A 17,500-nucleotide genomic window follows, 5' to 3' on the forward strand; every position below is an offset into this window, starting at 1 on the left:
AATAGAAACAGAAAGAGAAAGGAACGGAGGCGAAAATGATCAATTTGATGGAGGAGGAGTGAGAGGGACAGGTAGTGGGAGTCAGGGACAAAATAAAAACTATCATATACAGCCAGAGGGAAAACCGGGAACACACAGAAACAGACAAAGGGTGTTAGGGAGGGAGGGAGGGAGGTGGGTGTTACAAGAAGGGTATGGGGAAAGAAGGGATGAGAGGGGAAAGAAGGGACGAGTGTGGATAGAATCTGGGAGAGAGAGAGAGAGAAAGCGACAGCGTTCGAACTCATAAAGGTTTCCTCAAGAAAGATTTAAATAAAATAAAAAGCAAAGACTCTCTTCCAGTTTTATTCTCATCGTTTAACATATCCATCCCACCAATCGATGGAAAAGAGGGTGCAAAAAGGAACCATAAGCAGCCATCCGGAATAACACGCTGAAAGGTATCAATTATTCACGTCGGCAGGGTCGCGGTAACCCCAGTCCTGGCGATAAGACACGTATGCATGGCTGACCAATTCCCACGCTTGGAACATATGAGGAGGAGGAAAGATGGAGGCAGGGCTCTAGGGACGGGGGGTGGGGGGGGTGGGGGTAGATCCTAAATCAGTTCAACGTTCACGATCAATGCTGCTTTTTTTCCTTCTCAGACGCTGCTGCCGCTGCTGCTGCTGCTACTGCATCCCAACAGACACACAAAAGCTTCTCCAGCTTCTCCCGAACCTTTCAAACTGAATTTCAAACCTGAAGACTTGACACTTAACCACTGATTCACACACACACACACACACACACACACACACACACACACACACACACACACACACAGCAGCAGCAGCAGCAGCAGCAACAACAACAACAAAGACATCAGTGACTGAAATCACAACAGAGGCCCAGACGTTCCCATTCCCCCACACCAAACCAAACTGTTAGGCGGAAGGGAGAGACGGATTGGGTGAAAAGAGGAGGAGGAAACGCATACACACACGAGCGCACGCACAAGCTACAAAAAGGCTAACAAAGCTGCAAGGAAACGGAAAGAAAACAAAAAACAACAACAAAAAAAGGGGGGGGGGTGGGGGGGGGGGGGGGAAGAGAAGTCTGATCTGCAGACAGCTTTGTGCAGGAATTAGGCCTACAACGCCAACAGGCAAAACTGGGCTCTGTATACTGAGGATAGAATGAGTTTCAAAGACGGCATGCTTCTGTTTTTTATGTTGTTGTTTTATTTGTTTTTTTCCTTGACAACAAACTTCCATCTGTTTTTTGTTGTTGTTTTTTTTTTTTGGGGGGGGGTTGTTGTTTTTAGCACAGGAGTGAATGGATGAGTAAATGAACGAATGACCGAACGAACGAATAAATAAACAAACGGAGTACCCTATCTCTCTAATAATTATAATTATTATTATTATTATTATGTACATTTGTAAAGCGACCATTCTCTCTCAGAGCTCAGGGCGCTTTAAATGAAAGAAAAAGTTCCAAATTACATGAACCATTCACTGTTCTTATATAAGCGTTATTAATAAATACCGAATCGTCCACATTTTTACATGATCCCAAACTTCATTTTATGTTTTCTTCAACATACATCGCTTGTTTCCCCACGGCTTTTCAAAAATGACATTGCTTCACGAACGAAACAGAGCTTCTTCGCGTGTTGGTCCATACAGACCCCAGCCCTTGGCAAGTGCAAGTGTCCTCGAGGCTTCGGGTCCAGCAGTAACTTCATATCACTGGATCGTCTCAGTCACTCACACAGAATTAGCGTCAAGGGGTTGGGTCAGTAGGGTCGGGGAGCGGACAGACAAGAGTTATACAATGTTTTGGGTCAAGGGTTGCGTTCGAGGGTTTCTGACTTACTCACAAGGCTAACAAAACGTCAGCGCAAAGTAAGGCAACACAACAGACCCATACAAGACGCGGCGAAAGTCAAGTCTTCATTTTGTAAATGCAACAACAAAGGCATAATTGAAAATCTGACAAAGCGCCATCTCATAGGGTGGAATAATCATCACAGTGCCCCCCCCCCCTCCCCCCGCCTTCCCCTCCCCGCACTTCCAACCCCGCACTTCCAACCCCGCACCCACGGAAAACTTTGGCATTCTTGACACGCGACGTCGACAAAGGGAAAGAAGGAGGGGGTGGGAGGTGAAACCCAGAACACACAGCGGGTGGAGTGGGCTGGGAGTGTGGTGGAGGGGCTGGGGTGGGTGGGTGTGGGAGGAGGTGTAAGACAGCTGACTCCAGCAATCAGTGGAATGGTCCACCGTCTGCTGAGCACAGCACGGCCCAGGCTGAGGCAGCGCCAAGGTAGTCAGTCAGTCACGTCTGTCAAACCCCAAAAGCGGACTTACCGAGTGGAAAATTCCCCCTCCCAGGCTTTTTAATGGTCTGCCAACAACTGCCCACACTGTTGGGTGTGTCTGCTGTGGTTGGCAGCGGCGGTGCCTTGGCCAACTAGTACTACTGATCGACCCTGCTGCGCCCCCCCCCCCCTACTCCCCCTCCCCCATCCCCGCAACCCTCTCCCTTCCCAAGACAAAATTAAACACTGAATACAGCTCTCGAGAACAGCAACGGAACACACCTTCAGGAAAAGAGGGGGGGGGGGAAAGACCCATAAGCGAAACGACTATCCACTTAAACGGACAAGGTACAAACAAAAACAAGCAACAAAATGAACACAGGTGTATTCGCTGAAGTCTTGAAACTGATGAAAGCTTACGCACCTTGCGCAATAACGCGGGAAACGTTTTCACGTCTGGCATCGAGAAGAGAGGGATATTCAAAAACAAGAAATAAAAAATGGGCGTTACGGAAATGGAGGGTGGATGGGAAATGGAGCGAAGGAAGGAAGAGGGGTAAGGAGAAAGGAAAGGGGGGTAAACGATGGAGGGAGAGCAATGTCAATCGCATACACACACACACACACACACACACACACACACACACACACACCAAACCGTAAAGCGATAGACAGGCAGGAGTAGAAAAATAAAGAGTTAGGGACTAAATATTCGCAGCTGACTTTTTTTCTTTCTTTTTTTTTTTTTTTTTTTTTTTTTTTTGTAAGCTGACCTGTAACAGAAAAAGAGAGGAAGAGGGGGAAAAAAAAAAACGAAGGAAAAATAAATAGGGGAAGAGTTGCGTTTCAGTCTGTTGCCCGTTCTCGATGCCGTCTTTCACAAGCGTGTTTCTTGATCCTCCCCAGCTACTTCCCCCCTCGGAGCCTCCCTCCACTTCCCTGATTGTTCCTTTCTCCCCTCTGCCGCCCTTATCCTCCCTGCGCCACACTTAATTTCTCTGCCGGGCCTATCATCAAGCAAGCAGCAAGCTGCTCACAGTGTGCGGATGATGAGGGAGAGAGATGACGACTTGTGGGACTAACTAACAACACTCCCCACACACCCACACAGACACACACACACAAACACCTCCCCCCTCATCCTCCTCCTCTCCCGCACCCCCTCCTCTTCTCATCAGCAGCCAGCAGCTTTTCCAGGGGACTGGTTGCTGTAGTTGTTGTATCTGCCCCTTCATCTGGCTACCTGCCGAGCGCGCGCTACTGATTTGCCCGCTAACAACCCACCCCATCCCAACCCCCCCGCCCCTGTCAATCAATAAGTGGAGAGGGCACACACACCTACGGTCTGTCGCCGGCCGCAAAAAGCGAAAAGTGCATGAACGTGTGGGGCGGGATTGAAATGAAAGCTGACATGGAAAGTCTCGGCGAGGTGCACGACTGTTGCCGTGTGCTTCTATTTAAACACTGACTTGGGGGCACAAAGAAAGCTCCACATCAAAACACCGACTTGTGTGAGTCATGCGTGTAACGTTGTCATGTGGATCAGTGCAGAGCGCTGATCGAGCTGAATGCATGCCTCTCTTCCCGTGGGAACGACGCATTCAACGATACCCTGCCCATTCCCCCATGGATGTGAGGCAGCTAGACACTTCGTCTTTTCTATCGCTCACTTTTCTTTTCCAATTCCCCTCCCCTCTCCCTGTCGTTTCTTCCTTTATGTCGATGTCATCTTTTCCCCCTGTACTGCCCCTCTCCAATTTAATAAACGAATTAATTAGTGTTGTTCAGCCGCTTCCAGTCCTGAATCCGCAATCCGCTGGGCAATCTAGGACACAGACTGAATTAAAGAGCTGGTTGTCAAAATAAATGAGCACAAACACAACGCCACAAGCTCCAAACGATAACCAAGTTCAGTAACATTCCAGGACTCCTGAAGACCCCTAGATCTCCTCTAATGCCGGTTTTCATGTATCACTGCCTTCAATGCTTTTTCTTCACTGTAAACGTCAAAAGAAATGAAAATTAGAATGCTCGCATATGGGGAGTTCGTATTATACCCCTAGTTTGGTTAAGGCGAGTCCGAAAGTATAAGAAAGTCAGGAACGATCTGCAACGACCTAAGAAGAGCAGAGAGCCAGGCGAAGTTCACAAAACAAAACATCGGATAAAACGTCATAAACAAACGCAAACGATGTGAGATACATGAATCCCGAGACGAAAACGTCCCGGAAAGCCGCAACAAACAACAAACATGCATGAAAATAACATTTCTAATGCATGAAAGGTTTGCAAAGACAGAGCAGATCGATAATGTCACTTAACTGAAAAATGGCGGCCATTGAGAATGATTGTTTACCTACTGCCGGAAACAACATTTCATTGGCTCGCAAACGGCGTTCTAATGGCGAGATGTCGTATCACTAAGTTGCCGCAATAAATTTTGGCCGAGAAGAGCAAACAGATAGGCCTGCTTTGCATCAGTTTGACATGGTACAGTACATGACACCAAACGATCTGTTAGCTGCGAGTAATGTTTGTAATTTTCGAACTACCTCTCTGATGAAAATGAAATATCGATCATCGCTGAAGTTAAGGCTTTCCGGGTCCAAGATCAAGGCGAAAACGTTCACCTTTTGCAGCCAACATCCCACCATACAGATGCGCTTTATAGAGCTCTTGGCTCGTCTTGTTGGAAGTGAGGGGATGTATGTGTATGCATGCGTGTACGTGCATCTCTACCCGTCTATTCATACCCTCCTAATGTCTGCCTTGCTCTTGCTCCTTTTTTTCCCCTTTTTTTTTTTTTCCTTCCCTCCTTTTTTTTCTTTTTTCTTTTCTTTCTCTCTGCTGGCAACAGCTGTAGGAGCGCGACGAGTATACTCCTTGAGAGGCGGGTAAAAATAACAGCAGCGAGAAAGGGTTGAGCTATTGCCACTGACAACAGAGGGGGGAAAAAATCATCGTCACTAATCCGACAGTTTGTGCATCCTTTGAGCCTGTCTATCTCGGCGATCTTTATCATCATGACGTGAAGGTCGTTTTACACTAAATCATCTTCATCATCATTATCTACATCGTATTAATCATATCTATACATTATATTCACATTCATCAACGCTGTTAATATTCATCATTATCATTGTTATCATCATCAGCAGTATCATTATTAACATTATCATTCATTAACACAATCTTCATTATCTTCGTCTCTCCCATTCATCATATCTATATTTTATTCATAACACTGACTACTATTATTAATATTTATCACTGTCATTTTTGTCATAATATCATTACTACTGCTACTGCTACTACTACTATTTCTGCTGCTGCTACTACTACTACTACTACTACTATCATTGTTAGTACTTTATCAATACAGGGCAGTGGGGGCCTGACATTTTCTGTTTCTGTGTCAGGCAGTCACTGTTCAAACGTGATCCGTATGATTTTACTCATGTTACCAATTGCTAGTCTCATTGTTGTCCAAACCTTCCGACAAAACCCAACGCATGTGCCGTGGTGTCTTTACTGTACGTCGAGCACACACGTCAAGTGCAGCAGCTATTTCACTCACAAGCTCACGTGCGGGAATTCTTCTTGTCAGGGAAACCCACCAAATAAAGCAGTTGCAAAAAAGTCACTCCATTCCGTTCCATGCGACGGATGTCGTCTGCTGCCTCTGTTCCTTTCATTATCCTGTTGCACAAGTCAGTGGCTTCCCTTTAATCAACATCCACCGCTGCAAAGAAAGGCTAAACCGCAATAAATCTTCCCCCCCCCCCCCCCCCCGTTGTATTCAAAGTAGCGTGGAAAACCCGCCGAGGATGAGCAATCATTCAACAGATTTTTTTTAAAGCATCGAACGAACTAACAAAACAAAAAAAACAAAAAAAAAGGACCCATTAGCAGACCAGCAATTGCTTAAATGTGACATGATTGTGCAGCTGCTATTAAATGCAGGGCACACACACACACACACACACACACACACACACACACACACACACACACAAAACTACCCATTTTACCCCCTTCTCATTTTTTAATCGTCTGCTATCTGCCCGGCCTCTTAACGGCCCAGACGTCGGCGCCACGTCAGCAGCTGTAACTCAAGCTGTCCACACATCATTCTCATTTCCACTCACTTCACATGCACCTGGTCTCTCTCTCTAATCAGATGGGGAAAAATTAAAGAAATACTTTTTTTTAAACAAAACAACAACAACAACAAAAACAACAAAAAAGAAAGAAAAGTTTTCATTAACTTCTTTTCTAAGAAGAAGAAGGAAAAAAAACTTCGAAAATACCTTGGTCTAAAGTTATGCTATATACTTGACCTCAGAAGCAACAACTGTGTGTAATCTACTGTGACCTGTACAAACGCTGTTGCTGTTTTTACTTCTTTTTTTTTGGGGGGGGGGGGGGGGTGGTTTGTTTGTTGGGTCCCCCCCCCCCCCTTTGTGTGACCAGTCGTCACCAGAAATGAAAACGAAAGCGCTACGCTGCATTGCCTCTTAAAAAGAACAAACCCAACTTGTCATCAGCTGAATCAAATGAGCGAAGAAAGAGCTGGGTTCACCAGTTCATGCAACGCATTCTCTCTGTCTCTGTCTCACACACACACACACACACACACACACAGACACACACACACTACAAATAAATAAAACGTCCACTGTTGGAAAAGAGGTTTGGGCGGACAGGGACAGAGAGAGAGAGAGAGAGAGAGAGAGAGAGAGAGAGAGAGAGAGAGAAAGAAAGAAAGAAAGGAAAGAGAGAATTATTATCAAAACTAACACTCTCCCTCCACTGAAGCTATTGCGTTCGCTGGCTGAGTAATAACAACGTCAAAATTCGCTAAAAGCGCGCACCCTGATGCATGTTAAACCCCCTCCCCCCGCACTCCCCCCCCACACACACACACACACCCCTCCCCTCCCTCCACCCCCACCCCCCCGAACCCTTCAACTTTCCCAAGCAGCAAAAAGACTGCCAATTCTCTGGGTGACAAGACAGGCCGAGGGAAAAAAAAACAAAAAAAAACAAAAAAAACACAAAAAAAACCGAAGAAAGAAAAGAAACAGAGAAAGACGAAGGATAAAAGAAAATACCAATACGCTAAAGAAACGTGAATAATGACACATCTCTGTAACAATACAGTCGTACTAAAACCAGTTTCGTTGCGTCCTGAACACAAACTGAAGGGGGGGGGGGGTTGTTTTCACTTCACAGAGCTGGCTACCAGCAACTATGAACCACGCAAAACAAATACAGCCTGACTGCTACCTCCTCTGTCTGTCTGTCTGTCTGTCTGTCTGTCTCTCTCTCTCTCTCGCCACCCCCCACATTCCCCTCCCCTGTTCTCAAATACCGCTTACCTCTGTTCTGTGACAACGCTATTGTTTCGCATACGGGGGGGGGGGGTATATAATAATAATATACTCGGTGTGTGGCTGTTCGATCGCTCGATCGCAGCACTGTTTACCAGACCATCTGACCTATAGGGAGTCGGGTAGAGAGGTGAGGTTTGGGAGAACGAGTAAGTGAGAGTGAGTGAGTGAGAGAGTAAGTGAGTGAGTGAGAGTGAGAGAGTGAGTGAGTCTGAGTGAGTGAGTTTGAGTGAGTGAGTGAGAGTGAGTCAGTGAGTGAGTGAGTGATAGAGAGTGAGTGAGCGTGAGATACTCTCTCACTCTCACTCACTCTCAGTGAGAGAGTGAGTGAGTGAGTAAGTGAGAGTGAGTGAGTCAGTGAGAGTGAGTGAGTGAGTGAGTAAGTGAGTGAGAGTGAGTCAGTAAGTGAGAGTGAGTGAGTGAGTGAGTGAGTAAGAGAGTGAGTGAGTCAGTAAGTGAGAGTGAGTGAGTGAAAGTAAGATTCCAGATTCCAGATTCCAGATTCCAGATGGTTTAATGTTCATAAGTGTCACGGCTCGTGGGCGATCTGCGTGCATGCCTGTCTACATTTTTTTTTCCCCTTCTCTTTTCCCCCTTTCTCTCTTCTTTCCCCCCTCTCTCTCTCTCCCTTCTCCTCCTCTCTCCCCCTTCTTCTCCTCTCTCTCCATTCTCCCCCTCTTTCCATCCCTCTCCTTCACCTCCCTCTCTCCTTCGTGCTTTTGCACGTGTGGCATGTCCCTTCTCCTGAACGGTTTTTTTTTTCGAACTCTGAGCGAGTTCAGGAGTCAATCTGGTTAGGAGAGAGAGATTTCTCTGGGCTGTTGACGCCAAGCTTGGCAGAGAGACGGGTCGCCGTTCCAGCGTGCGTGCTGTAGGGCGCCGTCGACGAAGTAGTGGGGGCGTTTCCCTTTGTCACCCCTTCTTCTGAATTAGTCTGTTTCACTCTGGGCCAGTGACGTGCCTGGTGACAGGTGAGGGAGTCTGTGTTTGTCGTAACATTTAGTGATGTGACTTGTGATTAAGAGTGAGATTTAGGTTGCTTGTAAGGTTAGTGTGATGTTTTTTTAGTGGATATCTTTTAAATACAGTATTCTTTTACTTCTAAATATAGGGGGAAATTAGTAAATTTGTTGTGTTTAGGTGTAACATTTTTGCCATAATAATATTCAGCTCAGATTGTTTCAAATTTGTTTTTGGAAATGTGATATAGCCTGACTGGTGCCGTTTCAATTATTCAGAACTAGTATCATTGAAACTTGAATATTGTTATTGCCTTGTTTAGCGCAATGTATATTGCTTAAGGAAGACAAGGGGGGTGGGGTATACTTTTACAACTGGTTTAAAAAACCAGTCTACAGAGCCAATGGGGTGTTACAGGTTTTTCCGGTGATTCTTCCCCTTCGTGCCGCTGCCTTCGACGGGTCCCCAGAACACAAACGTGGAAACTTCCTCACTCCCGTTCCCACTCCCGCTCCCACTCCATACTTCCATCTACCCCTTTTCCACCTTTCCACTGTCCCTCTGGCCGACCAGCTTCAGCCATCAAGCTACGAGTGTCCGTTTTCGGCTGTCAGCACGAGTTTGAACTCTGGCAGTGGGGTTGAGCAGCACTGGTGTTGCAGGTTGACTGTAAATGGCATAAATTGTGCGGTGTTTAGACAAAGGTTATTTTTTGGGATTCTAATGCCTTGTTTTGTGGCGGGTATTTATTTATGTATTTTTTGCATCACCACAGTAAAGCAACGAGCTGAACTCTTCTGTGTCTCTGTGTTTGTGTTGTCGGGACGTTAGCTAGTCTGGGAAGGGGTGGGGGTTCATGGGCAACCCCTTACGGGTTGTGACAATGGTGGAGATGCGGGGTAACTGATAGGTTAGTTAGGAAGGTAAGGTGGGGAGGGTGTCTTTGTTCTGTTTGTCCCATCATTTGGTTCGTTGAAAACACTTCATATTAATTTTGGTTGTGGTGCCGTAAAGATATTGTGTTTGGACAAGATAGACTGGATGTTTGTAACTGACTTGTTGTTGCTGAAGGTTGTGGTGTCTGCAGACTATTTTACATAGGAAGAGTAGTCACTGTCGTGTGGCGGAAGTGTATTCAGACTGTATCCCTTCAAGAAACGTGGCACTATGTTGACACGGAGGCAAGCCGCTAACGCTGCCACACCAGGGCATAAAACACCAGCACCCAAACGGGATGATACGAGCCGTTCTCCAGGGACCCTTGAGAAAACAGAATTGTCTGGTTGGGTCAAAGAGCAGTTAGGCAAACAGCTTCATGGCTCGCCCGGTTCAGCAGGTAAGGGTGAGGCCAAGTCAGAGATTGCTTCCGCTCAAGACCCTTATTTTAAGTTCCGGACCTTGGGCTCTGATCTAGGACTATCTGGTGAGGCTTTGGCTCGGTTCGTGATAGATGCTATCAAAGAAGAGAAAGAGGAGGATAGACGCATCAGAGAAGAAGAGAAAGAGGAGGCGAGACGCATCAGAGAAGAAGAGAAAGAGGAGGCTAGACGAATCAGAGAAGAAGAGAAAGAGGAGGCTAGGCGCCTCAGAGAAGAAGAGAAAGAGGAGGCTAGGCAAATCAGAGAGGAAAGGCGTATCCAAGAAGATAGGGAGGAGGCTAGACGTGCAAGGGAGGAAGACAGGTTGTTCAGAGAGAGACGGTTGGAAGAGGAGAGGCAGAGGTTTGAGAGGAAGCTCGAGCTTAAGCAAGAAGAAATAGAGGCCAGGTCGGTACAGCAGCTCACCCTCACACCCTTCGACGGGAAGGACGACCTGGACTCGTTCTTAAGCCATTTTGAGAGGGTAGCTCTCCTTAACAGATGGAAACGCGAGTCTTGGGCAGCCCGTCTAGTTACCTTGCTTCAAGGCCGAGCTAGAGATGCCTGTCTACGACTCTCTGAAACTGAAATTAGGGATTACGATTCGCTGAAGGCCGCACTGTTGCGCGTCTTCCTGTTGGATGCTGACTCATACAGGAAGAAGTTTCGTTCCATGCGGAAGCAGGCCGAGGAAACTTTTGAGCAGTTCCTTGATCGCCTTAAGACGTGCCTATCTCGTTGGTGCACTGCGAGTGGACGGGACGAAAATCAAGTGGATGACATCAAGGATCTCTTCCTCCAAGAGCAGTTCTTTGCAATCTTGACTCCCGAATTGGTCACGGAAATTCGCAAAGAAGAACCACGTAGGGTAGAAGATGTAGCCTGTATCGCAACGAAGGTAGCCTGCGCAAGGAAGGCGGGGCGCTCAGCGGAAGCAGAGTTCAAGGCCTCCAAGAGGATGGAAAGAGAACAGGACATAGTTTCCAGGCCAGTTCAGGCCAATGAGAACCTTTCCAATCAATCTGGCACCGGACAGCCAGGGGCTCAGGGAACCCACAACCCCAAGCCACCAACCTGTTTCAGGTGTGGCAACATTGGACACTTCGCTCGGGAGTGTAATCCTCCTAAACGAGTTTCTATGGTGGTCACTCGCTTGCCTTCAAAGGAAAAATATCTCCCTCCACCCCCTACTCTGTGCGTCCCTTGCGCTTCACAAACATACTCCCCCCGTTGTGAGGTCGTAGTCAATGGAGAGACTGTCCGAGGTTTGCGCGACACTGGGGCTCACATGATTGTCGTGGCCCGTCACCTGGTTCCTCCCAGTTCGTTCACGGGATCTACTGTCCGAGTCATCTTGGCAGAATCCAGATGTTCATCTTTGCTGCCGATAGCTTTGGTGAATCTGCAGTCGCCTTTCGTTTGCGGCAGGTTTCATGTGGCCGTAATGGAGGCACCAGTTGAGGACGTCCTTATTGGGAACACGGCATGGAATGCTGATGGCACGTCCGTGGACGTTCCCGTCTACGCTGACTCCAAGATCGTGGGTACTGTGAGGAGTAGAGCCCAGCCCAAGCGTAGGTCCAATTCTGTCCTTCCACTTCCCCCAGATAGTGTAGATGGTCACATGACTCGAGAGGAACTCATAAAGCAGCAGGGCCAAGACTCAGACTTGCGAAAGGCTAGAGAAAGTGCCGACAGGAAAACAGTTCAACGAACGGGGTCTGGAGAGGTAACCTATCGCCGTAAGCAGGGTGTGCTTGTCCGCTGTTTCAAAAACCACTGTGGAGAAGTCACACAAGTTTGCGTTCCGAAGACTCTGCGAACTTCCGTGTTGAGTCTAGGACATGACGCCGCCATGTCTGGGCATCTCGGCATGCAACGTACTCGGGACAGAGTTTTTCCCCATTTTTATTGGCCCGGCATGTGTGCCGACATCAGGCATTATGTCCAGTCATGCGAGAGGTGCCAGAAGGCAGTCGCTACACGAAGAGTCCCCAGAGTCCCTTTTGGGGGGATGCCTAGAGAGCTTGTAAAGGGCGGCAAGGTGTTGCTCCGTCCCAACATGCAGAACAAGCTAGAGATTATAAAACGTGCACACCGCTAAAAAGTAAAGTCTGTATTTGGCCTTTTCATTTTTGCTTTGTTTGCCACGTGTACATATTCAAGTTTTAGAAAGTGTTGGGGGGTACTATCTAAACAGTTTATACAATTTTTTCTTGTCCTTTTCCTCTTATTTTCAAAATGTGTATGACCCGATTGATGGAATTGTTGTGCTGGGTACACGTTGAGACAAGTTCCTTTCTGTTGAACATGTGTGGGTGTGTTTCTGGGCCTCAGGCGAACTATTTTTAGAAATGGGGAACTTCATGGAAAATCTGTCACTGGGGTTGGTTGAACGTTTTTGTGTGTACTCGCCGCGACATGTGGTCAAGGGTTCAAACCATGTGGTTTGAATTTAAGAAGGGGGGTATTGTCACGGCTCGTGGGCGATCTGCGTGCATGCCTGTCTACATTTTTTTTTCCCCTTCTCTTTTCCCCCTTTCTCTCTTCTTTCCCCCCTCTCTCTCTCCCTTCTCCTCCTCTCTCCCCCTTCTTCTCCTCTCTCTCCATTCTCCCCCTCTTTCCATCCCTCTCCTTCACCTCCCTCTCTCCTTCGTGCTTTTGCACGTGTGGCATGTCCCTTCTCCTGAACGGTTTTTTTTTCGAACTCTGAGCGAGTTCAGGAGTCAATCTGGTTAGGAGAGAGAGATTTCTCTGGGCTGTTGACGCCAAGCTTGGCAGAGAGACGGGTCGCCGTTCCAGCGTGCGTGCTGTAGGGCGCCGTCGACGAAGTAGTGGGGGCGTTTCCCTTTGTCACCCCTTCTTCTGAATTAGTCTGTTTCACTCTGGGCCAGTGACGTGCCTGGTGACAGGTGAGGGAGTCTGTGTTTGTCGTAACATTTAGTGATGTGACTTGTGATTAAGAGTGAGATTTAGGTTGCTTGTAAGGTTAGTGTGATGTTTTTTTAGTGGATATCTTTTAAATACAGTATTCTTTTACTTCTAAATATAGGGGGAAATTAGTAAATTTGTTGTGTTTAGGTGTAACATTTTTGCCATAATAATATTCAGCTCAGATTGTTTCAAATTTGTTTTTGGAAATGTGATATAGCCTGACTGGTGCCGTTTCAATTATTCAGAACTAGTATCATTGAAACTTGAATATTGTTATTGCCTTGTTTAGCGCAATGTATATTGCTTAAGGAAGACAAGGGGGGTGGGGTATACTTTTACAACTGGTTTAAAAAACCAGTCTACAGAGCCAATGGGGTGTTACAGGTTTTTCCGGTGATTCTTCCCCTTCGTGCCGCTGCCTTCGACGGGTCCCCAGAACACAAACGTGGAAACTTCCTCACTCCCGTTCCCACTCCCGCTCCCACTCCATACTTCCATCTACCCCTTTTCCACCTTTCCACTGTCCCTCTGGCCGACCAGCTTCAGCCATCAAGCTACGAGTGTCCGTTTTCGGCTGTCAGCACGAGTTTGAACTCTGGCAGTGGGGTTGAGCAGCACTGGTGTTGCAGGTTGACTGTAAATGGCATAAATTGTGCGGTGTTTAGACAAAGGTTATTTTTTGGGATTCTAATGCCTTGTTTTGTGGCGGGTATTTATTTATGTATTTTTTGCATCACCACAGTAAAGCAACGAGCTGAACTCTTCTGTGTCTCTGTGTTTGTGTTGTCGGGACGTTAGCTAGTCTGGGAAGGGGTGGGGGTTCATGGGCAACCCCTTACGGGTTGTGACAATAAGTCATCAGGCTCCTAACATAGTCAACAATAACAGACAGTATTCTAGTACATTACAATTTTGCTTGGACTCTGATTACACAAACCTACAATTTACTTAGCTGACAAGTGGATAAGTCACACACACACACACACACACACACACACACACACACACACACACACACACACACACACACACACACACACACACTCTCACTCACTCACTCACTCACTCACACACACACACACACCGCGCGCACGCGCGTGCGATGCATCCTTCATTTGAATTGAGTTGTGGCCTGCGGCTCACACCTGCACTGCATTGTATGGATATTCGTCTAGAACAGGGACAGCAAATAATCATTTGATTAGCTCCATCAATATGTCACGCTTTTTCTCAGCGTAAAATACAAAATGGGCTAGATTATGCATTGACATTACATCAGGGCATTGCATTAAATCACTGAATTGCTCTTCATTAATAGTGTTTGATCCAAAATAATGATACCGTAATTCTTTGTAGCATGGACAAATACAAATAAAATGTACTTCATTTTCTATTTGATCTTTGCAAAAACTACATAAAACCCTTTGTGTATTGTCTTGAACAAATCGAAAAGCGTTTGCGTTGAGAGGAAGAACACCCATTCTGAGTTTTGCGATCATATCTCTAAAACGTTTTATTCTAATATTATCTATGTAAGGTTCGGGGAAAAAATTTGACTTGAAAGTTGAATACAGCGAAAATCTCTCGCTGGTGTTAATTGCTGTTGTCCAGTCGTCAATAAAGTTTGCAACGAGTCGATCTCTTAATAGCGAGAGGAAAGATCGTTCATTCCCAACACCTTTGTTCAGCCAAACAAAAGCAAAACCACATTTCTGGAGTATGTCTCTGAGTTTCGATGCCCAACACAATTTTCCGTTTTCCTCCATATTAACTTGCATTAGATAAGCTTGTTTGGGCAGTCTGCTAATATTCATATGTAATAATTTTAACCAGTACTTTACTGCTCTCATGCATGAATTTACGTGTAACGGATATCTCCCCAGCTCTCCATATACACATTTATTTGGTGTCTTTGCTGAAACATTTAAGAATCTTTTGCATGCATGGGTGTGAAAGTAAGAGATAGTAAGAGAGAGAGAGAGAGGACAGAGACAGAGAGAGGACAGAGACAGAGAGAATAGAAACATATAAAATTCTTTCTCTCTCTCTCTCTCTGTCTCTCTCAGACACACACACACACACACACACACACACACACACACACACACACAAACACACACACACACGCACGCACGCACGCACACACACACACACAAACACACGCACGCACACACACACCATACACAAAGTGAAGAGGGTGAAGTAGAGTTGAGGCCATAAGACAGCAGGGAGTGTGGAATGATGGACTGATGGGGTGATGCTGAATGAAGGACACATCAGGAACAACGTCGAGTGGCAGGAAGTAGACTGCCTGTGTGCGTGCGTGCGTGCGTGCGTGCGTGTGTGTGTGATTGTGTGTGTGTGTGTGTGATTGTGTGTGTGTGTGTGTGTGTGTGTGTTGAATGTTGTATGCTGTGTGGTGTGTGAGCTGATAACTATATGTGCATGAAACTGGGAGAAAGAATGAGTAGGGGGATAAAGCAAGTTGAAATCGGACAATCACCCCCCACCCCCCCCCCACCCCCACTCCCCCACACACCCCTACACATACATCCTCTTTCCCACCCAACCACCCACCACACACACACACACACACAACTGAAAATAAAAGCGTGTCACAAGTTCCTTCCAAAACCGAAACCAGAAGCGGAAGTTTGTGAGAGAGAGAGAAGAGAGAAAACAAAAAGTGGAGTGTAACCAACCGGAATCCGGAAAGTCCGGACTTCGAGGGTCGTGACCACGACAGAAAACCAACGACCCCTGTGTTCACCAATTCTCTCCCCCCCCCCCCTCCCTCCCTCAATAAACCACCCCTCCCCCCTCCCCACATCACACCACTCCACCAGAATCACACCACACAACTCCACACCAATCCCAGCTACATCCCTTTCCAACATCTCACCCTCTCGGGAAAAAAACCCCCAAAAAAACCGTGCTCAACAGGCACATCACAACCTGCTCTAACCAGATTTATTTTTTTCATAATTGGTATTCCTGAGTTGAACACACAAACATATTGCCATAAAACTATAATTACGATGTCATTCGGGGAGGTTATTCCTCTCATTCTGCGAGCGATCCAAAAGAAAAGTGAAAGCTATTTTGTTCTGAAATGTCCTGGTCTGACTGATCCTGAGTCCAGTCCATGATCTATTCCAATGTGGTGCTTTATTTAATACGATCTATTCCAATGTGGTGCTTTATTTAACGAAGAAACTCCGCTGCTAATACGATCTATTCCAATGTGGTGCTTTATTTAATACGACCTGTTCCAATGTGGTGCTTTATTTAACGAAGAAACTCCGCTGTTAATACGATCTATTCCAATGTGGTGCTTTATTTTAACGAAGAAACTCCGCTGTTAACACGATCTATTCCAATGTGGTGCTTCATTTAACAAAGAAACTCCGCTGTTAATACGATCTATTCCAATGTGGTGCTTTATTTAACGAAGAAACTCCGCTGTTAACACGATCTGTTCCAATGGCATGTATGTAAGTAAACGAGGCCTCTTTATTCGTGTGGGGGCTACAGACCTCAGTGAATAAATCATCACACAGAGCCGGAATTTGAGCCCAAGCCCCCACCACCACGACTAATAAAAACAGAACACCTCAGACCACACCACACCAGACCAGACCAGAGAAGTCGTTCCTTTCAACCCAAGGCGCATCCCCCCAAAGCGCTAGTCTGGGATTAATGTGGGCCACCATCTCAGTACAGGCACGCTATGCAACCATTTGTCACCACCGCCTGTTGTGTTGCTTGTTGGATCGTGGTGAGGTCGCTCCGACAAATAAAAAAAAAAAAGCCAAAGAAGACAGCGTTCCGTGTTAGCTTAGCCGCCTTCTGTATGTATACTGTCGGACAACCTTGTTAATCCCACCTCGGCCTGTAAAGGAAGAGTAGGCGCCTTTCACCCCCTCCCTTAACCCGCCCCCCCCCCCCCCAACCCCCTCCTAACACCACCCCCACCCCCTCTCTCCCTGCCCCCCCAACACGTCTTGAGCGATGAAAAAGTAATGGCGGGTGTGGCTAGGGCTTTAAGATAAGCGTCAAGAGAGACAAGGTGATTGTACTGCGTGATGAGAGATGGCTCAAAGGTGTGTGTGTAGGTGTGTGTGTGTGTGTGTGTGAGGGGGGTGGGGGGTGGGGGTTAGGATGGGAGAGGGGGTGGTGGAGGATGGGGGGGAGAAGAGTTGATTGGATTGAGAGCGTCTGATCAATTATGAGTAAACACGGAAGAGAGGGCGACGACAGCGTCACATGCACAGTATATGGCATGCACGTATGCTCGCGAACACACACACACTCACTTTTAATATCAATTATGTGTGTGTGTGGTGTGTGTGTGTGTGCGCGCGCCCGCGCGTGCCTGTATGCGCGTGCCTTTTGCATCTTATTTCGACATCATCTCAGCTTCCAAACGAATCGAGTTCTTGAAAGAGAAACGCCCAACAGAAACCTCTTGGCTGAGAACAAGACTCTGATGCCCTTGGGCGAGTCCTAGTGGAGAGCCTTTAACTGATGTCCTCTGTGGCAATGTCCTC

At 46.8% G+C, this 17,500-nt stretch overlaps 2 protein-coding genes across 3 annotated transcripts in view; one reads left to right on the top strand and one right to left on the bottom strand.

Annotated features, from left to right (window-relative positions):
* The window catches only part of LOC143300195 (uncharacterized), a 167,252-nt gene that overhangs the window by 85,339 nt on the left and 64,413 nt on the right, over positions 1-17,500 (bottom strand). The window lies entirely within an intron of this gene.
* On the top strand, positions 9,329-12,038 carry LOC143300781 (uncharacterized). The gene is made up of 2 exons (XM_076614710.1): positions 9,329-11,565; positions 11,955-12,038. Exons 1-2 carry the CDS (start codon positions 9,826-9,828, stop codon positions 12,036-12,038), a joined length of 1,824 nt encoding a protein of 607 aa, XP_076470825.1. The 5' UTR covers positions 9,329-9,825.

This window comes from Babylonia areolata, chromosome 26 (genome assembly GCF_041734735.1).
Source record: "Babylonia areolata isolate BAREFJ2019XMU chromosome 26, ASM4173473v1, whole genome shotgun sequence".
NCBI lineage: Eukaryota > Metazoa > Mollusca > Gastropoda > Neogastropoda > Buccinidae > Babylonia > Babylonia areolata.

Bases quoted from the DNA above. Each gene is read 5' to 3' on its own strand.
- LOC143300781 (XM_076614710.1), top strand. From the start codon at position 9,826: ATGTTGACACGGAGGCAAGCCGCTAACGCTGCCACACCAGGGCATAAA. The intron at 11,566-11,954 runs GTGAGGAGTAGA...TGCCGACATCAG, and splicing joins ACTCCAAGATCGTGGGTACT to GCATTATGTCCAGTCATGCG.